Genomic DNA, 25,365 nt, shown 5'->3' on the forward strand with positions numbered 1-25,365 from the left:
GGTCAAAGGACACATTATTTTTCTGGCATCACATTCAAAAAAGTAACTTTTTTCCATCAAGCTCCAGTGACATGTCTACAGGGATGGTAAGGAGACATTAAATAGATAATGTAAATTTGACTACTCAAACTCCCTCTGCACCAAATGCAGATCTGTGAGAAATCTTGAGCAATCCAAGTCTTGGAGTATTTTGCAATGATTTCTGCGTCAAAGTAAAACAACTGTGCCAGAACTGACAGGATTATTGCGATTTTAGGCACGCACCAGGTCTGGTGGTGCTAGAACAACATGTGATCCATCCATCTTATCTCTAAGAATAGGCAACACCAGCCATTCAAGCAGCCAGCTCAGGAAGTGTTGTGGTGGGCTGCTGTGACTATCTAGAGTAGATCATGAGAGAAAGAAATGGTTGGAATGTCTCCAGCAACCGTTGGAGTTCCCAACAAGGTTTTTTCCTCATGGCAATGACTTTAAGGCTAATTAGAGGCAGAAAACCAAAATGGCAGCCTACAAATTCCCCAGACACCAGGTGTTTACCAGAAAAATCTGTTCCCCAGCCAGACACTGTCCCTGTTCTCAATGGTTTCCACAAGCCTCTCCCCACCAGGCAGGAGGCAGTTTGCCTTCCCAGTATGTCTGTGCACTTCTCACTTCTGAGAATTGAGGATTAAAATCACCTTCAGAGCGGAGAAAACCAAGCGTGGATGCTTCTTGAATCCATCCCAGCAACCCCAGAAACTGTCTGAGAGCCACAGTGACGTTTTTCACCAGGTTCTTCATGCTTCAGACAATCACAGAGCATCATGTTTTGCTCCTATCCTGTCCCTCTCCAGCCAGTTGCCCACTACAAACACTAACCTGGAGAACACTGGATTTAAATCATTCCCAGTGCAGTTTTGCTTCCTACCATTACACCTTTTTCTCAAGATACTTGAGCACCAAACACTGCAGGTATCATGGTTTCATATTCATGTTATACTTTGCTAATACCAGGTAGAGTTTCTCTGCATTAAATGGTGAGTTTTTTTAATCTTTCCCACAAATAGAAGACCCCTGCACCATAACATATCCTATAGGCAGCTCTATTCATATCTAAACCCAAGGATTTTTGCCTTGGAAAAAAAAATTACGGATTTATTCAGAAATTAAATGAGATTAATAATTTTGAAAGCAATTTACAAATAGCAATCAGCCACTGCAACGAAGGTCAAAAGAAAAAGGACACATTAGCAATTGAATATCTTCCCTCCCTTTAAAGTTTTAATACTGCATACCTGTTAATAATGGAAAATATCCTTCTTCAAGAGTAGCATTTTCAAAAATTGGTAGGATCCTTTGCTAATTCTAATCTTCTTTTAATAAAATAATTTGTTAAAAAGGATTATAAAAAAGCATGAAAATGGAATGCCAATAGAAATGTACTGCCTACACAATAAATAGTTAATGTATTTTCTAAATGAATGATTTAAAATAGCTATTAAAGTAAAGAGAATGAGCTTATGTTTCTAGTAATGACTTCTCTGCCTCAGAATGAAATCTGTAAATCCCTGATTGCAATTTCACATCCCAAAAGAACAAGCAGTCCTGGGACTGATGCTTATTGCCTTTATCATTAACACTAACATACCACATATGTGATTTTTATATCACTGGTTTGAATATTTAGATTTCTACTTGTGTATGCTTTATATTTTAAATCCCACATAGCTATTCTGTCACAAAAATAAAGGTCTCCTTCAACAAGGCTTTTTTGTAGGCACATGCATACATGTATACACAGACTTCCAGTATAACTACAATTTTATTCATAAGAGCACATAATGATTCAGGCTGTGATTGTTAATAAAAATGCATTTCTAACCATCAAATTTGAGTCTATTATTCTAAGTTAATTGCATTTGCCCTAAAGAGACTTGCGACTGGCTGTCAGCCTATTTGTGTCAGTTCCATTTTATTCATCAGTCAATCTTGTCTCCTCTTTTTTCACATCCCATATATTGATCAAATAGATTTGTTAGCATGCCTCTGCAGCTTTAAAAAAGTTTTTGTTATTTGTCAGGTTTATTTGATTACTATATTAGTTTGAGTGTTATCTTAATTGTTATTTCAATAGAAAATAAATGCCCTCTGGTAGTCCCACAAGATTCCCATTAAATATAATCCATATAACAAGTTAGTGGATGGAGTGAATGTGGTAAGAAAATAAACACATTAAGCCTATTTTAAAAGGTGGTATTAATCTGCAGCTGTATTGTACTTGATCCAAAAGACAGAAATAGAAATAAGTACAGTGTGAAACAATTTTGATAAACATCAGTGCCGTATCATTGCATATTATGCTATGTATAAAATACTTTAAGAAAAAGATGTGTGATATAAAATAAACTGAGGTCATATCTGGAAGAGTGGGGTTTGTGGTTAAGTGTGAAATTGAATGATATTAAATATGGCTTTAGACACTAAAAATTAGGCTGGAGAGGCAGTAAGCAAAAGCAGGTGGAAATGCAGTGTTATACAGGGCCAGTTTTTGGTAGGGAGCTTTTAGGAAGGTATTTATTATAGTAAGAGATAAGCATCTATGCATGTAGCTTTTTCCTCCATAAAGGTATGATACACTGTTTAGTTAGATTAAAAAATTGAAAAAGCATCTTATGGACATTTGTCACTCAGTTTTGGTAATGAATTCCAAACCCAAAGTTTTTACCTCAGTCTTCTCAAAGAGGAAGGTGATGCAAACAGTTTTCCCATATGAATGTCTCAGAAACCTACCTCCGATGCCTTCATTATCACAAGACTACATAACCCTGGCACCTTGCCTAACCTTGAATCTGGGATCTCCCCAGCTGGTACCTGAACTTAGACATTGTCAGGAATACTCTATTTAAAAAGATATGAAAAGTCCATATGTTTTAAGATAACTACTCAAGACATAGAAGCATTGATTTAATAAAAATTTCAGGCAACAAAATCTTGTGCTTTACCTGTATTGAAGTACATCAACTGACCGCAACATTTTCTGAAACTGAGATGTGAAATTACCAAATTTCTAGTGAAAAGCTAAGTTCCTTAATTTCTTTGTCCAAGGTTAGTCTTTCTATCATCTAGCTTTAGTCACTGAGGAGTTGGGTTTCTGGTCTGCATAATTATCTGTAACCAGCTGCCAGGAGAATGGGGTGAGAACAGGGATAAAACCAGACTTTCAGAAAGCAATTTTTTTCCGGCTTGAACTCTTCAATCAAGGTGGGATGACTTGCCTGCAGGATGGGCTTGTCTTTCATTGATTTTTGTAGACATTTAGGCCAGACTGAACACCTACTGTACCTGCAGGCACAGCTGCTACCATGACCACCACCTAAGGGGGACCTATTGCATTTATAGCAGGAGCATTTTTATTTGCCTGTACCTAGCTGTGGACGCTTCAAAAGTCCAGCTCCCAGACTGTTTTTCATCTGGAACTTTTTTATCGGTGTTTCAGACTAAACTACCATGCTAAAACTTCAGATGCCCTAAAAAGAGCTCAAATTTGCAGTCCTCCTAGAGCAGTTAGCAACACTCCTGTGATTCGGAAGCACACGGTGTGATGATAGTTTCAAGCTAAACTGTTATGACCAGCTAGTATGGAATATAAACAGGAACAGATGAGAAGAATACAGCCTCAACATTTGAGACAACAAAGAAAGAGTGAAATGATTGCTACATAAAAGACATTTCAAAGACCTCCCAGAAAAGCAGGCATAAAAATCCCCAATAAAAAGGCTCAGCAAGAAAACTGTCACACCCCCTAATCCTCAGCAGACTCTAACAAGATGTTCACATGAGCCAGAGATTGTCTCCTTCCCCAGAAGACAAAAGGCACAGAAATCAATACTGTCTAGCATAGGATTAGGAGGCAAGAGATAGATAAAAAGGATTCCTTAACCTTACAATTAGAAACCCCAACTCTCCAGCCAAAAGGATAATCAGAAACAGACTGCAGACCTGTGTCACAATAATTGCTGCATCTTTCTTTACTCTTTGAAAACTGATATATTTTCTGAAGGTTTTTTTTTATAATTTATTGCCACCCCAAGAAAGGTTTTGATGGCCACTTAGCTACAGACAACTGCTGCTACCAAACCACAATTCAGCACACATGGCAATAGCCTTATTTCCCATTCTTTATGGTTCATTCACCTCCAACCAAGCAAAAATTATATTACCAATGTTCGTACCAACCTCCCAGTAAATTGTACAACTGAAACCAAAATTGTATGTAATGCACTAGTATTCTAACAAATGATCAGCTTACTGTGCCCTGAACCAGACACTTACACAGATTCTTCATGCCAAACCTGGCATCAGCATGTGCTCTGATTAAAATGGAAACAACTTAGTTGTTATAACAAGCATCTTTAGCTTTATTTGGTATTACTAATGCTTTTAAACAGAAGGCAGGGTACTGGCAAGAGTAGAAAACAGACTTGAAGGGGGAGGAAACCTGCAGGCTGGAAAGAAGCTACAGTCTCCAAAGTCTGACCCTCCTGCTGTAGCTAACTAGTGACCATAAGCTCTCAGAGCTGGAGAAGTTTGCTGCATAGAAATTTAGGACTCTTTCTGAGGCTCAACAAGGCAACCACAAGACACTGACAATGACATTTACAAAGCTTATATATTAATTTATAGCAACAACTTCAGCACCCAATCATATATGCTTAGCAACTATACACATTCCCACCTTATAGAGGGTTAAGCCACACAAGAAGCAAATAGTACAAGCTTTCATTAAGTGAGTCAGAATTTAAGCAGTTGCCACATTCAATGTCATAAACCTTTCCCAGTTTTTCTGATACCATCAGGAGAGGAAAAGTCAAATTATTGTTTTCCCCCCAAGTGCAGCACACTTGCAAACCATCACTCCATTCTCTTGTGATCCTACTGTCTACTGAACCTTAAATTTCCTGCCTTAATGTTCCATGGTCTTGTTCTTTGCAAACTAGACACTACCTCAGACCTGCTTCACATTCTGTGGCAGATGAAATAATCCCTCTAAGTAAACTACTTGAAACCACTTAGAAAAAGGTTAGCACAGATGCAGCTTGAACCATTGTCATTTGTTATGGAAAGACAAACAGAAGAATCATGGCTTGAAATAAATGCATGGGAAGAAAAAGCACACATTTCTGTTTTCTTTTAGTAAAGCTCAAAGACAGCATAAAGCTCAGCTTACACATTCTTGTAGAATTAAAAGGAAAAATGTTATCTACAGATTTCTAAGTAAACTTTCTAGACCTCACTCCAGATGAGAGCAAGGAATTCACTCTGTCCCCAAAGCCTGCAGCTAGTAGTGTAGCAGACAGAGCAACACAAGATGTGAGTCACTGAGGGATGGGAGCAGAGGGTAGTGTGGTCTGTATAGTGCACAGGCAAATTAATCTCTTCACACACATACAGTTCCCAAGGGACTCCAGGTCTTGCTTGTGGTGCAGTGTCAGAGATTCACAAGTCTTCATCTACAAACACACTTGTCCCCATGCCATAAGAAGCTTCACTGAGGAAAGGCCAGCTATGCTTCAATCAAGAGCCCGGGGAACAGGATCGCATTACCCTGTCTGTTGTCTGAAAGTTATTTCCAAATCATATTTTCCTCTTTTTTTTTAAAGCAAGACAGCTTCTGGTTGCCACTATTACAAGCACAACTTGTAAACCTCAAGGTAGACTAGTATTTTCCACAACTTGTATTCAAATCCAGGTGTACCAAAGAAACTGCAAAACATTATTTCTTTGAGTGACCCCTGTGTGGCACAAAATCCCACATCCAATGGGACCAGAATAACACTCAAGTATTCAGTCACAGATAAGATCTAAGTCTTCCCCTCCAAGCAGAGGAGAAATGCACAGTGCTACAGACACCATCAAGCTTTCTATTTTGCCATTGTTATTGATTTTGAGAAACTCAGATACCATGGTGGTGAAAGCCAGTGCAAAACCCTAATACACCTAAAAAAGTAGGAAGCATCACTATGATGAAACAGAAAAATAAAGGTAGGTGAGCTAAACTTGAACCTTCAACATATTCTAAATCCATGGTTCAGAGAACTAGACTAGTGTTATGTTTAATAACTTAACCTGCTGGCTTCAACACCTGCAAGTCCAACACCTTCATCTGTACCATTGGTAGGACAGGGGATGTGATGAAGTCTGTATTCAGTCTCACTACCAGTGTTTGCCTCAGTTGTGATCATTTCACTGCAGATTTTGCCCAATTAAGATTTTCATTGTGCCACAGAATGCAGGTACAACACCTGATACAGTATAAACCCTGTAGCCAAACACCTCCATCAGCTTTGATGAGCATTAGGATGGCCCTTCACGGCTCAAGGCAGAGCCATTTCACTGGCCAGGTGCATGAAGACAGTTCAGACTTGAGCCACCAAAAAGAGAACAAAAACCAAACTTTACTCACTCAGAAGCTCAGGGTTGAATGCTGCATCACTGAGTCAGGATCCTCAAGCAGTGTCTGTTCCCCTGGCTGGGACAAGTGTTGACTGTACAAAAACACCCTGTGTCCCCTGTGGAAAACACAGAATTACAGAATGATTTAGGCTGGAAAACACTGCCAAGATCATCTCAGTGAGAGACCAGAGGACACTAGATTCTTAAAAGAAAGGAGCATCTCCAATTCCTATTAAGAACTGTTTTTTCCATACTTGTGAAGTCATTTAGGGGACTAAGTCTTCAGCCCCAATAGCTTGACTTTTCTCTGTTAACAATATAGTTTGGAGGTGTTTACAAAACACATATGTGGGATAACAAAGGCACCTCATCAGTTGAGGAGCTTTTCCTGCTTAGTGAAGCCCTGCTTTCCCATTTTTGTTTTCTCAAACTGGGCAACCCCTTGAAAACTACAGTAAGGCCTTCAACTTCCCAGCTCCTTCTCCCTACAGCACATAGGGCATGGCACCACATCATTTCAGCTACTGAAGTGGCACATTCCATCCAAAAAATTAGCTTAATAGGTCTAATTTCCTTGGAGGATGTAAGCAGCACTTTTTACTTAATACTTACTCTTCACCTGTTTCAGTCTTCAGCCCATCTTTAAAATGAGAATATTGTTTGTATTAATGACTCTAAAAAAACATTTTAAGATTTACTCAAAGCAGCAGAACAAGTACAGAAGTGCTGTACAGGGGGCTAAGCTTTTGAGTGGGAGAACAAACTCCTCACCTCACCACCATCTTCTTATGAAAACTGAGAAGGAACCCAGTAAGGTCAGCTTAGGAGTCAAATGAGACCTGCTTATTTCCTTTTGTAAGACCTCAGCAGACTACTTTGGTATCAGGCAGCCCCAAACCACCACCTTTCCAGAGCTGCCAAATCTGCACCTTACCTGGACAACTACCATAATGCTACTCTTTCTCTTCCCCTTCCCTCTATTTATCTGCTAAATAAAGGGCAAGGCTCATGGCCCCCTCCCTTCCCAGCTGAGGATGTTTTCCTAAATGAGGGTTCTCATACCAATTCATACCACCTGAAAGCCTTTAGAAAAGGGAGATATGCCAATTTATCTGCTTTCTACCCAGCCATTGGAGAAGTGGCTAATGCTCATCTACTCCAGTTATTTCTGATAATGGCATTTGGAGAGTCCCATCTGGAACGAGATGATCTTTAGGGTCCCTTCCAACCCAAACCTTTCTATGGTTCTATGATTCTATTAGTACTGTGCAAACACACACGATGCAAACTTTCTTTGCTAGTTAGAGGACACTGCTGGGCTTTGGTAGGCAAGGTCAAGACAACATTAATCTGCTCTGATAAAGCATGAGAAGGTAAATCATCCTGTGCACCTCAGAATTCATTCAGATGGTACTTCTGGCGTTTCTCCCCCCTGCTTTTGTTCTGTCAGTCTGAAGAGAACAGCTCGTGTGATGTAATTTAGAGTGGAGCTTTTTTAAAGCTTTCACTCAGGAGAAGCTTCAGGAGCTCTGGGGGTACAGCTTAGCTCCGAGAAATAGAAAGAAAGCAAGTTTGCATTGACAGCTTGATCCCAGAGAGAGGTGGCTGCCTGCTTGTCTAACAGGTCCTCTGGGTCTGGATGAGGCAGAGACAGAGGAGCAGTCATATTAAGTGAACGTGCGCTGCCAATGTTAAAGGAACAATTACCATTATTCTGCATAGTTCACTGTTTGCTACTGCTATTTCCTTCAATAAAACCTCTTTTCACTTGCCAATTGGAGCTTGTCATGTAACAATATTTCTTATGCACAATACACATACTAAAATGCCCCTGTGTTTTTAATACATTTATAGTTGTTAACAATAGTGGTATAGTGACAGAAAAAAAACGTACTTGCTTTGAATACAGAACAGGTTGAAAAAAGAACAAACCAGCGGCCCTGCTCTGAAGGATTAATGGGGGTTAGATTTTGCTAATCTGTGTTAAAGCAGTGATATCTCTTCCATTTCATTGATACCCACTTCTTCCTCTCAGGGCCTGGGCTGTGACCTCCTTGCTTGAAAGGGGTTGTACACCTGAGTCTTGTGCAAAAGCTCCAGTGATGGTTTTAGTGTGAGTGAGCTTAGAGGAGAGAGTTGGGCTCTCACTCATCCCTGTGCCCAGGCAGCCCTGAGAGGGACAGACAAGGGGTGCCACTCCTGGGGCTTTGGTAATCCCAGTCTGCTGAAAGATGCCCAATAACCCTTTGATCCTTGTGCATGGTTCACAGACTGGTGGGAGCGTTTTGCCCTACCATCTACCAACACCTGGAACCTATGGTGTTCACTGCTCACATTAGACTCTAACAAAACTCCTTGGGAGCACAGTTCCTGGTGAAACAGGATAAACAGCCAGCCCTGGGGAGACACTGACATTTCACTGGAGCTGTGGAGTTCTACAGTCCTCCTCCAAAAGCTTGTACAATGAAGGCTTTGTGCTAATACTGTGCTTGCCAACATCACAAGGCCAGGTGGAAATGACCACAGCGAAGGTGCCACGGTGAGAAGAAATTACGTGTTTGCACTTCTGAGCAGGCTGAACCTCATATTTCATGCGCCCAAAGGAATGTTCGGAAACCTTTGTAACACAGTCATGAAGGAAACTTTCTTCTGCTGTAAGATTCATGTTTTCTAAGAACACTATTTTCTTCTGAACAAGTTAATATACACAGGAAAAGACATCTTGAGTGTTCCTGACTCTCCTACACTATCCAGGAATAGTGATAGACTGTGAGTTTAAACACATTCTTCCACTGCACAGCGAGAGAAGTGTGTTTAATGCTGTGAGCAGAACAGTTACCATGTTTGCCTTTGCCAGAGCAGGCAAGACTACACTGTTTTAAGAGTACTTATTACATACATAAGTAACAGTGGATGTCATCTGTCTGCCCCCAGAATAGGTGTTCTGCATCTTCGGTGCAGGGAAAAAACTGATTTGTGATAAGATGCACAGCATGAGACATCTTCTGCTTCAGATACCACTAATTGCTTTTTCTATGACTTTTCCTGAGGAAAAGAGCAAAGAAACTCGGACAAGGCTACCATACTGGAGGCTGGTTTGGAGCCTCATCTGTTGAGTTCCCTGGAATTATTTTCATTGACATCTGATGATACCAGATCGAGCCCTGGGGAAGATAAATAAGTGGTTTTCCAGTGCAGTCCAGCACGGGCTGTTCTGCAACACCTGGGAAGGTTCTCAGTTGGCAATAAGATTAATAATGTTTGTTATATTGGACAAGTCCAGCTCCCAGTTGGAGCAGATTAGAGTTGGCATGCAGATTAGAGAGAAACAAATGGAAGCATTTGCAAGGAGAGTCTCTAGAACACATAAGACTCTCAAAGATTGCCACTCACCATTGAGTTCAAATCAAAGAAAAGCTTTATGACTTATTAGAAGACATGGGGTTTGTAGTCATATGTTATCATGTGCCAATTTACCACAAGTAGAGCTTTAAGGACTATCTGTGAGAAATGCTGCATCTTCTGTGACTTGCAGCTCTATTTCATGGTGTTTGAAGTGTTTGGATATATTTTAAGAATATGTATGGGTTTGATGGTGTTAATATACATGCTTTTGATGGTGTATCCCCCCACCAAATCAAAATGCTGACAACCTTGAAGCTCCTCTGGCATTAATGCTGTGCAGGGATATCTTTGTGTCCATAATCGTGCGTAATATCTGCTTTGGGAATAAACTCTTGGCACAAAACTTCAGTGTCATACAGAAAGTGGCACAACTGACAAAGACCTTGGGACATGAAAGGAAGACACTGTGCTATCTTTTCATTGGAAAGTTCACAAATTCTGCCTAGAGATCCCTCTGATATTTTCACTTTTCAGTAGATGGTGCTTACCAAAAATAAAACTGAGCATTTTAAGTGCTTTCCAAATGTAATGACACAGGGATTTACATGTAAAAATTTTTTTTGTAATACACTCAGCATTTTCTGTTTTACATTATCTATAAATTTCCCAAACTCAACAGCAAACACAAGGATGTCCATGGGTGAGACTTACCTTTAGTTACTGTGCTAGTGTATTAAACAAAGCCCTGTCCACTTCTGGCTAGGATTTTTTTTCTGAAACTTGATCATATTTGCAGACAGTCTTAACCTCATTGTGTGGTGAGTCATTAACCATGAGAGGAAGGAAGGAAGAGAGAATTAATGCAGCAGTGCTGTCAAGGCAAGGACAATAATAATAACAATAACAATGATAATAATGTTTGTTTTTTCTTTACTTTGAAAATAAGATCAATTCAGATAAGACAATACATCAAAACCTCCAGTTTCACATTCTGCAGTGAAGAACAAAGAGAATTTGAGAGGTTTGAGTTAACCCTGCAAAACAAACACTTGCCCATGAGCTCTGGGATGGACTTCCCCAGCACCCAGTGCAGGGTGTCCTTGCAGCTTTGAGGGCTCTGTGTGGTGCTGTGCATCCCAAATCCCTGCAGCCCAAGGAGGGAACAAGGACTGGCATGGCCCTATGGTGTCTGGGGTGACATTAATAAAACCAAGGCCTCCACTTGAAGAGGGAAGGACAGGGCTGTGTGTTTTCAGTTCAGGTTCAGTTTGAGACTTACCTACTGTGAGGTTTTTAATTATCCCTTTTAACAAAATATCAGCAGAGTGCAGCATTGAAACAAAAAGAAGAAACAAAAGAATATGGAAAGCAGACTTTAATTTCCTTTACAAAACTTTTTATAGCTGTTTAATATGATAGAGCCACCACACCACATACAAGATCCTCCCCATCTCTGGAAATGTTCAAGGGCCAGGTTGGATGGGGTTTGGAGCAACCTGATCTAATGGAAGGTGTTCCTGCCCATGGTGGGTGGTTGGAACTCAATGGTCTTTCAGGTCCCTTCTAACCCAAAATACTCTGTGATTCCATAAGATCAAAAAAATCCAATCTGGAGCTTAAAGAAAACTTCAGGAATAACCACTCCCTCTCAGAGTCTCCCAGAGAGTAGGATCTCTTTCAAGAGCTGCTGGAATAACAACGGGGTGCCAGAATGTTCTGATCAGAAAATTTAAAACAGGCAAAAGAAAAAAAAATGATCTAACAACAAGTAGCATGTGAAATACCACCAGATCCTGCTGCTCTCTGGACTAACCCCAATTCCTGTAATGGATTTATTTCGTGGAAGCCATTTCATACAGTCACAACATTCAGGACAGAAATACAGACCTAAAGAAAAACATGATAGGGAAAGAAAACAGTGGCTGAAGGAGAATTTGGGAGATCCAATCTAGAAACAAGGCCTGGGGTCCCCAGCGTGGCTCTCCCGGAGGATGCAGGGCTGTATCCTGCGCCCATGGGTTTCAGGGGCTGCCTTGCCTGTGCCCAGCTGAGGTTATGTTTCTGCTGCAGCTAACACTTGATACCAAAGCTGTGAGGTTCCTGTGAGAATTCCATGATTCATCTTGGTGTTTATCAGCCAAGGTCTCCCGAGGACCTGACGCCAGGCTCTGACAGGGAGCAATGGGAGTGCAGGGCTCTGGGCAGGCACCTGTAAACCACCCAGGGAACACGTGGCAAAACCAGCTGTGAATTTTGCTCTTGTGTTCATTTAGGGGGTGAATTATGTCCAGTGTTCGATGTGGATGATGATGTCTGATGCAATAGGGACTTTTGAATTAGCACATAAAACCCTTTCCATAAAGTGCTTGGTCCCCCTTCTTGCAAAGTCGTTACAACTCCAAGGTGTAAGCGAACAGTATAAAATTCACACTGATCCCTTCAATTCTTTTTTAAGCATCCTTAAATCCAGCTTTTTTTCCCCCTGCTATACATCTTACTTTTTATAGTTAAAAGTAATTTTAAAGCAAAAAGAACATAAACAATATACACTGACTCTTGACACTCCATTGCTTTTTTAAACTAGAATAATAAAAATTTGCAAATGAACAAAAGAGTGGGAGGAAGATATCTGATTTACAATGTTTTTGAGATAAAGAACACTATAAAAAAAGATCAATGTGAATAATAAAGCATTGTTAACTGAGTCATGACATTTCTATTCTCAGGGAAGATTTGAACAGTAGAGCTCTGCAAATGAGCACCTTGTGCCATTTTCAAAGTGGGAGGAAGACATATAATTATAATTTTTAAAGTGAAGAGAATTTAAAAAAAAAAATCTCTGTGAAAAAGTTTATTGAAAAACATATCGACATATCAATATGACATAAATTACTTTAATTTTTATTAAACTAGGAGGGGAGAAAACCTCTTTTTGAAGACTGGCTGCAGAAAGCATTCCTTGGAAAGAATTTTCTTTATTAAAAACTCTTTCGCTAAGATGAAACAGCACTGAATGTCAGCACTACCGTATATTTATTCTGTAACTCTTCCAACAGCTGAGATCTATAAAAGAAACATATTTTCAAAACAGTTTTAACCTCCATTGTCTTGATCATTCGTATTAACATTTTTCATGTCACTTATTGAAATCCCTTAAAGGAACCTTTTATTCAGTCAAAATTAATGAAGCCGTTTTCTTAAACAGCCTCCAAAAACTAAAAAGGACGTAATGTTGTGCATTTTATTTGACATACGTTTTCTGCCATTTCACTTAGTTGTGTGATGAGAGCAATACTTCATATTTATGCTATCAAATCTGCAGAGAAAAGTGATTTTGAGAGAGAAGAAAACTAACTCTGCTCTTGCTGTGTGTGCAATTTAAATCCACAGCAAAAATACAGCATTGATCAGATTACTCCAATTGAGTCATTTAGTGCTTTGGCATTCCTGAAGTTAGGGCCCAGCTGTGAAATCATAGTTGGGGCCAAACATTGCTGTTAGGTGAGTGCACATGGCTCCCATTTTCTTCAAAGGGAATGACACACATGGCCAATATTTAACTTTCACCTCTTCCATTCTTCAGCTAGCAAAGCCAGAACCAACGGAGTATATGCAGGCAATTTAATAGAATTAAGAATATAATCAAGATTTTCCAGGACTTACTAGTGATTTGGGATATATAATTCAATACACCTCAAAACGCAGATGCTCAGCATATTCTGAAAATCAGGCCATCTCGAATGCCTTACTTTAGGCAGGTAAAATCATAAATTACTTGGTACTTTGGCCATTGGATCCTAACAAACTGGGTGTAGGATACCTTTTCAAAGCCATAAGCTCCAATTTCTGGCATCTGGGATGCCTGGGAGACTTATGACATCCCAACTCATTTTGGGTCCTCTTTACACACACTTCTCCCCTGCCATTACTGTTATGGAACTTGAACACAGTGCAGGGGCCTTTCTGCAACTAATCCCTTGAAAAAATTTAAGTCCTGGCTCTGCAGGTCCTCTGGGATGGACTGGGCTGCTGGGATGGCCCAAAAATCTTTGCAGTGTAAGTGCCACAGAGAGAAAAAAGGATGCATCCCAAAAATCTAGCTGTCCCATGCTGTATGCAGATCTTCACTTCAACTCAAGGTCAAGTGGAAAACTTTCCTACTATCCTTGCTGACTCTCCTCTCCACTTTCCCCCAACTCCATCTGTTCCTCACCCATCTCCTTCGTTCTGCACTCGCCTCCCTCTTCTTCCTGTGTCCATCTGTTCCCTCCTTCCTCGACACAAGTTGGGGAAGGGAAGTAAATTCAGTCATTCACTGAACAGATTTCAAGATGAACCCCCTCCCTCTCCAGTTCTAACTTCATTCATCATGGTAAAAATTATAATGAATAGAAATGTTGAAGGTGAAAATTTATTAGGGATTGTGTTGCTTTCTTATATGAAAAGCAGTTAAAGCTGCATATAAACATTGGCTTCATTCATTTTTTCTTAATATATGGTATAATTAGTGAGAAATATTAGTGGAAGTGCTTGCTATGCAGTCCATCAACACATGCCTGTCAGAGCTTAGGATCTGGGCCAAAAGTTTTTGCCAGTCCTGTGATAGATTTATAATAAGCCTATAGAAGGCTTTACAGTTAGCTGGGTCACTAATTCATGAAGTTAAAACGTATGCAATGAGGTCAAAAATTCACTATTGATAAAATACCCCCTCCCGGGATTGCACCATTAGCTTTGTTACTGCAACAGCAAAATAAAGTAAACCCAAAGCTCCTGTGAATTACCAGTCCATCATCGTAAATCAGAAGCAAAGCACTTGCTCGAGTTCATGATGTCATATGAAGCCCAAGATATATTTATAGCCTTGTGTACTATTTCCTGTTTCCTTATGACAAAAATAAACAGTCTCTAAATCCCCTGCATCCTTGTGCCTGAGCTCAGCAAAGTGTAATGGGCACGGAGCTATGAAGGCACCCGTGATGTATTGGTCTGGAGCAGCTCACTGTGGGGCGGCTGTGGCGCCCGCTCTCCCTCTGGCCTCTCCCACGTGGATGAGAGCAGTTCCCATGGAGTTTGCTCCATCTGCTGCACTCACTGTAGGGGTAGTCACACACCCCCTCCTATTTTGCCTCCCTGACACTTGGAGAGATAAGGAGAGAAGGTTTAAGCCTCCAAGCCCTAGGCACAGAGTGCGTGGTGTGGCAAGGGCAGCCCAGGTGGAGGAGCTCAGCACCCATGTGGGCACCTGGGCTTGCCACCATGGGGACACTGGGCATCTTGTCCACCAAGACTGCTAAGCCATGGAGGTTGGAGCATGGGCTGAAATTTCCTCTCTCCTCATTTGCTGATGATTTTGGAATCTCATGTAAGGCTTCTGTGGTGTTTGGGTGTGGATAATGCCCCACATTTCATCGCATACCTCCCAGCACTCAAATTTTCTATTCCTACCTGAACTGTTGTGTTTGCTGGTGATCCTCTTCACCTCTTTTCAGATGAAGCTTTCTCTCTTAGCAATTTGTTTTAATTTGGCTTCCTTTCTAGAAATGACACAGAAGATAACAGAAGATAACAGAAACAGTGCACCATCCCATGTAATCTCCCCCTACAAGGAAGCACACTTGCTTCTGTTTGACTTCAAAGCACCAACTCCCAAAGTCAATGACTGTCACTAGGTGGCTGAGGATGATAGCTGTGCCAAAACACATTTACTTACATTTATCCCTCTGCACTCTTGTTTTTTTCTCCCCCCAAGACAGCCGTACCAGCTCCCTGCCTCTCCTGGCACTCCCTGGGGTGACGCCGAGCAGCGAGGACCATCCAGGTAAGCTGCTGGCCCCGTGCATGTGTCACATTGTGCAGAGATACCCCTGGCATTTCTTCCCATTGCTGCTGGAAGACAATTATGTCCTTTAAACTAGCAAGAAAAAGTATTTTGTTTTTCTTTTTACTTTTTCTTTTTTTAAACGTGCCCATCGAAACCCGAGGTTTGGGTTTCATTTTACTATGAGTCTTTTCAAACCCAGTGAGTTCAGATCAAGCCATTATACTTACAAGTTATCATCCATCAGGTCTGATGTAGCTCTGCCTGCTTCATCTCGGGACTTAGTGGACATGGCACACAGATCTTCCAGTGATGAGCATGTGGTATATTAAACAGACAGGTAGTGACAGCAGTGCATGGGATAACAAATGGCAGGGGGATCAGTAAGGCATTCCTTTGGTTCTTTTGCTGCACTGATACACCAAGATGCCTCATGGTGAAATTAAAAAGCTGCATGTCCTAAACTGCTAGAGTTTTCCACACAGTTTAGCATTAACCCTTGGGACTCCTTGCCACAGGGGTGTGAGGCAAAGGGCCACTGCCAGGGTGGATTGGGAGCAAATCCCACTGGCCAGTAGAGCCACAGGCTCCCTTGTCCTTTGCTTGTAAGATGTGGAGGAGCCCCACGATGGTGACAGATCAATTCTCCTTCTCTTTCAGTGGCATCTCCCCCTAAACAGTTTCCCCAAGAGCTATTTGGATTAGACACATTGCTACAGTCCCTATCCAGCAGAACAGAGCACTCCTTATTCCCCCTGTCCCTTATCAAAACCAGACTCTTTATATGTTTCTATAGAAAATCTAATTTCAAAAGCATGCTAGGAAACCCCAGCCTCCTGTTCTCCAGGACTGCAAGACACTGGTTTGTGTCCAAAGCCTATGAAGAAAAATAGAAGTCAGGGGACCTCCTGCAAATGCCAGTCTTGGTATCACTCCTCCTCCCTGTTAACCAGAGGGATCTGGGACTGGCTTCAGTGGAAAATAAGTGATTTACTTTGTGCTTTCATGAATTTAGACACTGGTGAGTATTGAGACTATCTCTTTAATACAAACATGGGTGAACAATCCCAGTCTTCTACTGCAAGAGCCAAGGCGAGTCCCAGCTTCCCCATATGAGGAAGAAAGTTGCTACTTCATGATACTATTTAAAAATGGCACATTGTGGGGGTGTACCTTTAGCTGCCTCTGCCTAACAGTCTAACACTGAATAGTCTGAGATTTCTTCATCGTGATGCATTTATTTTTCTTTTAAATTCACTTCAGTGGTTGATTTCTACATGTTAAAAACACAGAAATTTGCAGACAGCTGAAGCTGAACACAAGCTCATAAAAGAAGCAGCAAAGCTTGACCCTCTGCCCATCTTTCATTGTAATTTAATATTTTATATTCTCAATTAGCAGTAATAATAAATAATATCAGTTTTATATATTTTTAAAGTTTATTTTGCTGCACTTATTTGTTCCAAACTCTCAATCTACTACTGTTCCATCCAGCAACAAACTATAATAGGGGGGAAAAAAAAAAGTGCTAACCACCTTTTTTTTTATGCTGGTCTAGCATAATCTTTATTTCTTCAGACACTTTGTGCAAACATTAAATTGATAAAAGACATAATGTAGATGGACCCACAGCTGAACTGAAGGTAATTGCATACAAATGAAATGGAGACCTATAATTGTACAGTGCTTTAGCCTCTCCCGCAGTGTTTTCTGGAAGCAAGGATCTCACTTGTCATAGCAAGTTGCTTGTTACGGTGATTGCATGAAGACTTGATCTAGCTGTACAAGACAAGTATAACATTACTGAAAGGGAGCTTTTCAAACTAAGAGTCTGACACTAAAATGTACTGTATTTTCCAAGATGTAGTATGCTTTAACAAACAGAAGAGTCCTTGAGTGACAGCTTTTGTTATCCTTTTGTTTGATGGTGCTGTATTGAAAAATTCAGGTTATGTCTATGTCTTTCTATTTCTGGTTTTGATTTCTCTTCAACAGCACTTCAAGAATAAAAATTGACTCGAAGTATGAATAGTAGAAGTCGGTGGATACAGTAAATGTTAGTCTGGCATTTACTGATTACTTCTGTCTGATTTTTTTTCTGTCTCGCTTGTTGAATGCTTAAATGCATTCCATGAACCATTGTGTTGTTGCAGAGCTGGGGAAGTCAACAGATATATTGTGAAGTAAAACATATCTAGTTTGGATTTTTGGGCCAATTATGAAAGTGGAAAATTATAGTCATTCTTGCCTACGCCTTTGGATCTGATCCGTGTGTGCTCAATGGCTCAGCTTGTGTGTAGCTCTCAGTCTGGACAAACAGGATCCATGTGTAAGATTGGCACCTGAATAGCAGGTGGGGCATGTGTCTTTTGGACTCACAAATCAATTATTATCCAATAAATCCAATGCAAAAGCAGGACATTGCCTCCTCTAGAGCTCTGCTGCTTCAATTAGCACAACTTTTCCTGGAGATGGTTTGTTATTGAATGAAAGTGCAGGAAAACTTGTGGTGTGTCACTGATTTATAAACACTGCAAAACAGTGATTACTGCACATGTAAGTACATCCAAAATGCATGAGTTTTCACATTTTGGACTGAAGAGGCTGGCCAAGAAGACAGAGAGGGGGAAAAAAAGACAGCTATATTGATTTTCTCTGGTGCACAGCCTGGCATGCTGGTTTCCTACGACCGAGGGCACAGCCTGCAGGGGAGAAGTGCTATGCTTTGCACTGCTGGGTCACACTCAGTGGAGCCACCATCTCTCCTGCCCTTCCTAAGTCTTGCCTGTGGCTTTCCTTCATCATAACACTCATAAAACCTGAGACTCCTTTCTGTGCCATTGCTGTCTTACTGTCTCTTTTCCTCTATTTCTCTCCATCCCATCGTTCTCTCCCTGTCTAAGGCCAACCTGTAAGCTCTCCAGGACAGGGTAATTCCACATTTTCTTCATAGTAGACGTCATCATTACAAGTTCAAAATCAAGCCAATACATCTGCCAACACACAATTTTAAAGCAGTGATTTAAATGTAAAATGAAAATTAAAATGATAGCTTAGTATTTCTGCATATCCTCTCCCAAGGTCTTACTCTACTAACCTTTACCTTTCTACATATTTCACCATGTAAAAATGACCTAAAATGGCATGAAATTTACGATGAGACAGTGAGCAGAAATTTAAATGAATTGCTCACTCATTCTATGCATAAATAGAATCATAGAAATCCCAGAAGAATGAGTTCAGAAGGGGCTTCTAGAAGTCAGCTCATCTGCTTGTGCCACAAACCAGTATTAACTGCAGTAAGAGCAGGTTGCTGGGGTCCATGCCCAGCTGAGCTCTACACACCTCCCTATCTTTTCTGGGGACTGCTCTGGTGCTGTACACCTCCTATGATGAGGAATTTGTTCCCTGTGCAATCCTAATTGCCCTTGCTGCAGCTTGTGACAGTGGTCTCTTGTCCTTTTGCCTCTGTGCACTGCTGGGAGGAGCTGAAGTCTGGCTTCTCAATTACCCTGGCTATGAAGTAGAACACAGCATCCAGCACTGTTCTTTGCCTTCTCTTCTCCAGGACAACAAAGCCCAGCTCCCTCAGCCTCTGCTCATACAGAAGTGTTTCCAGACTCTTCACATCTTCAGTGGCCTTCACTGGACTTGCTCGAGGCACTTAGACCTCAAATCCTTGCTTGTCCCTACTTCAAGCCTTATGGACCCAGTGGTTTTTCACTTACCTTGTAATTCATCCATTCCATCCACATTTCCTCCTCTTGGCTGCAAGGATACTGGTGGAACAACTGCAGTCTCATCAAGGTTTCACTCTCTGCCAGCCTTTCCTTGGCTTTTCTTCACTATATGCCAGAGGTCAAAGGTATCTGAAAAACAAGAGATATGCAGGGTCTCTCTTCGGGGTCCTTGCAGTCAAGTGCAAACTAACCACTTTAGAGCACTTACTGTTCCTCTCAGAAAGTAGTATTTGCAAAACTGAGTTGTTTGTAAAGATTGATTTTCTGTATGTAGCTCAAGAGCAAGCATATCACAAGATTTAAGTAAGATAAGAAGTGACGCTGTGCTTGATGTGAGGTGCAGGAGTTAATCAGCTGTAGATAAGAACTGATGAGGTTTTATCATCCCCGCCATAGAGAGAATGACTGTGTTTCTTGGCCTCTTGATCACTTCAGAGAGTGAGTGAAACTATATATCAACCCATGTTTATCTGTGCCTGAGAAGTTCTTCAAGAATAAATTGAACTCAGAACTCTTCTTAACCTTTCCCCTAGTTGGGGCTTAAAATTAAGCTCTCCCTCTGGTTTTTGAGCTGCCTCTCTGGCACGCTGACAGCATGTGAAGTATCCCATCTCCTAGCTGACTTCCAGGCCAACACCACAAGTGGGGATGAAGTTATGAAATAAGGAATCTGGATGTTAAACAGAGACCATCTGGCTTTCTTTGCTACAAGATTATGAGCCATGGTGAGCTGGCACATCTGCACCAAGGTACCCCCTACGTGTACATTGTTGGCTGTAAATTTAGGGAAAGAGAGTTGCAGTTGAAAAATAACAAGTTAATTGTTTTACATTCTTTTATATCACAAATTGAAGTTAGGATAGGATACTCAAAACGGATGATAACTGAGGCAATAGTTCTGTTCTCTCTCAAAATCCAATCCCACCCAGTGGAAGTAAATTATTACTTAGCCTCTAAATCCACTGGGTTTAAGACAAAACCTTAGAAGGCAAGTTCACAAATACCTATACTAAGAATAGACCTCTTTTAGGAGACTGAAATCATTAGGTAAGAAGGGTTAGGCCTTGGAAGTAAACAACTGTAGGCTTGGAAATTCTGCATATGTTATTCTTTCAGATCCCTGTCTTGGTATCACAGTCTATTTTTTTTTCCTAATCCCACCAGACAACCAGCTTACAAATGAAAAACACACAGATGAAAAGCCTATGAAAGGTATTGTTATGAGTTCTGTCGCAGAATTCAGCATCACAGACGCTTCATCAAAGGGCACCAAAAATGAGAAAAAATTGTCAGATGCGAGCAGATCATCCATTGCTTCCCTGGAGAAATGCAGAGAATTCACTTACATTGAAGATGACGCATCAGTACATCAGAGGGACAGTGACGGTACGTTTTATAAAACAGATTACATTTGATTTCTGAATAATGCCCATTGCAAAAGAACTACGTGTATCCGACTTGAAATTACATGTTGAACAGGAGGTTCAAGAACATCGCCAAAAGCAATGTTAAGTTGCCCTGCAGACATTTGTGTGGTAGATGAGATTCTCTAGAAGATGATCTTAATTTGTCAGTGATATTAAAGTCATATGAGAGGAATGTAGAGCTTATTGTGCCACAGAGCATTTGTACTTCAGTAATGAGTGTTTGCACAGAGGTACCAGCATCAGCATCAAATAAATGCTATTTCTGATTACTCCAGTGGATGTGAAAAAAGGCTCTGTGAAGTATTTTAGGAGTTTCTTACGTGTGCCTTTTGCAATAATGGATTAGTGTGTTATATCCTGTATATCATTTAACAATTCCTAAATTAAGAATGTCTAAATATGGATCAGCACAAAAAATGCCATGCTCTCCAGGAATCACTAACATCTTTATTTTATCATTGATCCTGTACTTAATTTTAATGAAGGATCTGCAGTATTTATTTTATTTAGGGGACTTGTCCTCTAGTCCAGACACTCCCAATTTTCTGAGTTTGCTGACTATCTCAACCATTACTGGCACACAGGTGTGTACCATGTGATGCAAATAACAGATTTCATACTCCTTAAGAAAGCTAAAAGTGAAGGAAATTAACAACAAAAAAAACCTCCAATCTGTGCTCAATTAATAATGTTAAGGGCTGGATGGAAGCCAAGAAAACCAAAGGAAGCCAGATTTGTGGTTGTCACTGCATACTCAGCTCACTCTACTCTGACAACTTACTGTTTATTCTACATACATGAGGCCAAATCCTGTTTTGTGGTGCATGGAGAACCCCTGAAAGCAGAGGAATAGATGAGGAAATTGATGATTATGTTGTTCTGTGCACTCAGGGAGGACATCCACATTAGTGTCACTAAGTGTGGCCAGTGTGGCTTCAGTGAGCGTTGGACCATGGCTGTTCAGAGCATCATCTCTATAAGCAGATGCCACCAAACAAGAGCAGGAAAAATTAGAGATGAGGCATGCTAGAAAAATTATTAGAAATTCTTCTTTTGTGCTAATTAATCTACTAATGTAGAGAATGAGAGCTGAGGTCATTGTTCTCACTGAGATAAACGCAGTAACGCTGTTTGGCAAACAGCAGGGAAAACAGAGGGGAAAACAGGAGATTGCATCTTCTTTTATGCAGTTTGTGGCTAATTTATTTTCAAATATATAAATGAATGCATAGGAATGGATGTTTAATTGCTAATATCTATTATTTATATACATTACCCCACTTAAAACAGGACCAAAAAGCCTCACACATGCAGGTTTTTCGAAATGTGTTACATCCATTATCACAGTTCATGGTGTGTGCTCTGATGGGAATTTAAAAGCATCTTTACTGCACATCACAGAGTCTGTGCTGAAACATTACTTTATTATTAAAATTTTGTGCTTTTTTTGTGCTCTCTTTCCTGGATGAAGCCCTAAGAATCATATCTATTCTCTCCAGATTACATAAGCACCATTATGGTTAACACATTCAAGGGAAAAAACCTGTTATTAGAAAACAGATCTTTGGAGAGGGAAAAAAAAATTAAAAATCCTTAATTAATACATAATTTTGAATTCTGTCTCTCACATCTATGTATAGGAAGGAAATTTCATAAACATAAAGAACTAAAAAGAATAGTCTTAATTACACCAAAGACTGCTGAATAAAATCATTACATTTTCTACAGTGTAAATTTCATACAATTAAATGCAGCGGTGTCATCTTATTAAATGTTTCAATTTTATAATTATTTCAGTTCATTTAGCTTGAAAAAAAACATAAGCATGAATTTACCAAGTATCACCGAAATCTAGTCATTCTTATTCGACAGAACTGACTTAGGAGTTAGTTGTGCTTGTCTGAACATAAATAGATCTTGACATATTTAAATAAGTATTAAAATTGATAACATTGGTGATGATATGACACTCAGAAAGAAGTTCAATCATATGCTATTTATTCTTGCTACCTGCCTTAGCTGCTTATTTTTTTAAATAAAGAAGTTGGATTTTTTTAAATTTTGTTTTTCAGCAAGAAAGCTTTTTTTTTAAAAAAAAAAAAAAAAAAAAAGAGCATAATTCCGGAAACTTCCTGGCAGTGAACTTAATGTTACGTGAGAGAGAAAATGCCACAACAGAACCAATGCAGTTGAATGAGTTCACAGTTAGTCATCCTAGGGCAAGAAATGTGGTTATAACCATATGCTTTCCCGAAAGAACCAATGAAAAGACATTCATATTGTTGAAGGCATTTTTCCCTTCCAAAAACAAGAAGGGGGGAAAAAAAAAGAAAAAAAAAAAACAGGAAAGGTCTGGGTCTTTGCGCTCCAACTGGATTCACACAGTCGGAATCTCACACCTGCTGCACCCGAGCAGCCTTCCCAGATGCTGGAGGCTGAGCAGTGGGGAGTCAATTTGTTGATTTTTGAAGGGAACAAACAAAACACGAAGCTTTTACTCATGGTGACCAAGTTTTCGGGAATATTCACTAGCTACAGACACACAACCTAGATGACCTATTTTCCAAACCTTTTCCTCCTTTGAAAAATTGACATTTGTGAATGAAAAGGTGAGAACCCCATTTTGGTGGGGAGGTAGAAGGACCCTGGGCTGAGACTTGATGATCACGCTGCCCTCTGTGAATGCTCTTCTCCAGACCTGCTCTACCTCCCTGTCCTTGGCTAGTCATTAAGCATTTTTAGTGCAAATTCTTGTGAACATGGAAATAAACTCCAGTGTCACATGTGCTGGTGTCATGGTTTTGTCCCAGGCTGCAACTCAGCCCCACACAGCAGCTCATTCACTGCCCTGCTGCAGAATGGGGGAATTAGAAGGGTACAAGTGAGAGAGCTCATTATACAGTTTAATGGGACAGAAAAGGAAGAAAAATAATAATGAAAAAAGAATTAGAATATACAAAGCAAGTGATACACATGGCAGTTGCTCACCCCTCGCCGACCGATGTCCAGTCAGTTCCTGAGCAGCAACTCCTGGTCATTTTCTCCCTAATTTATATACTGAGCATGATGCCATATGGACTGGAACATCCCTCTGGCCAGTTGGAGTCAGCTGTCCCAGCTGTGTCCCCTCCCAGCTTCTTGTGCCTCTCTAGCCTCCTTGCTGCCTGGGCATGCAAAGCTGAAAAGTCCTTGACTTGGTATAAACTCTGCTTAGCAACAACTAAAAAATTAGTGTGCTATATCAACATTTTTCTCATCCTAAAACCAAAACACAGCATTGTACCAGCTAAAATTAACTCTATCCCAGCTGAAACCAGGACAGTTGGTCAAGCAGAGCATGCAGCATCACCAACCAGCAGCATTTCCAAATTCCTGCAAGGCTGCAAACCCGCTCAGAGCATCCCTGATGCCTGAAGCTTACAGCCCAAACACTTAAAGAGTATAGAATCATGGAATCATTTAGGTTGAAAACGACCTTTAAGATCATCAAGTCCAACCATAAATTTGGTTCAAAGTGCTCATTCCTCTGAACTTCACTGCCATAGAATGTTTCCATTCAATTTATTTTCATGCAGCTGTTGTTTTTCCAGACACAAATTTCATAGAAAATAAACTTTTCATTTGTCTCTATGGAAGTAGTTGTCATCAATATATTGTTAGCCCACCCCGTGTGCTCTTTTGCATATCATTTCTGTGTAGCCACACAAGCCTAAACCTGGGTAATCCAGCATGCCCTTGTTCTCATGTCTCCCTGCTTTTCCTCTCTCTTAGATGAATGTGCAACTCTTATCCTGGCCTGCTTGTTCTGCCAGTTTTGGGACTTTCTTGTAATGCTGCCTGATACCTGTGAACATTGGCTGACAGATACCTGTTGTCCATCCAATAGATATTACCAGACCTCTGACGAAGACCACGGCAACAACGACTGCAACTGTGACTGTGACATTGATTGCAGCCTTTTAGAGTCCTGCCATGAGACTGGGGAATGCCTGGAACTTGCCATGGAAATTTCTGAGGTCTGCTATCGCTAATAGGAAAACAATTGACAAAATTCCTCAAAACTACCTGAAAGTGAACTGACAGATTACAAAGGAGATTTTTTTTTTTTTTAAGATATTAATAATAACCAGAGATTTTGCCAATGAGGACTGTGAGCATCTTGCTGCTCCCTCCCTGGAGGTCTGTATATCTGTACCACTCTGATTGTGTGATTTCACAAACTGCTGAAACCAATAAAGGACAAAAAAGGGTCTTCTCCTTTGCCATAGATGACAACAGAATTCCTAAGTGCCAAGCGTGCCACATGCTTTACCCACTGTCAATCCAAGGCTTTTATAAACCTGTAATTCCTTTAATCACAGGTTTCCCCATTCATAAACACAGGACAAATTAGGACATTATTTTAGGACTGATATATATATTACTTCATCTTCCTAATGGATTCATACCTAAATATGTACTACACATTGTTGGTTATTATAAATAATTTATGATATAGCATCATTTTATAATTAAAAATTTATTTATTCAATCTCTTAGAACACACTTATATACTCAGTTTAGATAGAAAAGAAAATTAAATGAATTAGAAACCATGCTA

At 40.3% G+C, this 25,365-nt stretch overlaps 1 protein-coding gene across 2 annotated transcripts in view; it reads left to right on the plus strand.

Moving 5' to 3' along the window:
- The window catches only part of MDFIC2 (MyoD family inhibitor domain containing 2), a 42,986-nt gene extending 17,958 nt beyond the window's left edge, over positions 1-25,028 (plus strand). The window contains exons 4-7 of one of the 2 annotated variants that reach the window (XM_025894680.1): positions 8,824-8,845; positions 15,532-15,598; positions 20,503-20,724; positions 24,537-25,028. In XM_025894680.1, the coding sequence (XP_025750465.1) occupies positions 8,824-8,845; positions 15,532-15,598; positions 20,503-20,724; positions 24,537-24,796 (571 nt within the window). In that variant the 3' untranslated portion in view covers positions 24,797-25,028. Of the gene's footprint in view, positions 1-8,823; positions 8,846-15,531; positions 15,599-20,502; positions 20,725-24,536 lie in introns of those variants that run through there. The other variant, XR_003212637.1, reaches the window with a different exon arrangement.
- The last annotated feature ends 337 nt before the right edge of the window (positions 25,029-25,365 follow it).

This window comes from Manacus vitellinus, unplaced genomic scaffold, assembly GCF_001715985.3.
Source record: "Manacus vitellinus isolate BGI_N305 unplaced genomic scaffold, ASM171598v3 scaffold_14_pilon, whole genome shotgun sequence".
Lineage (NCBI taxonomy): Eukaryota > Metazoa > Chordata > Aves > Passeriformes > Pipridae > Manacus > Manacus vitellinus.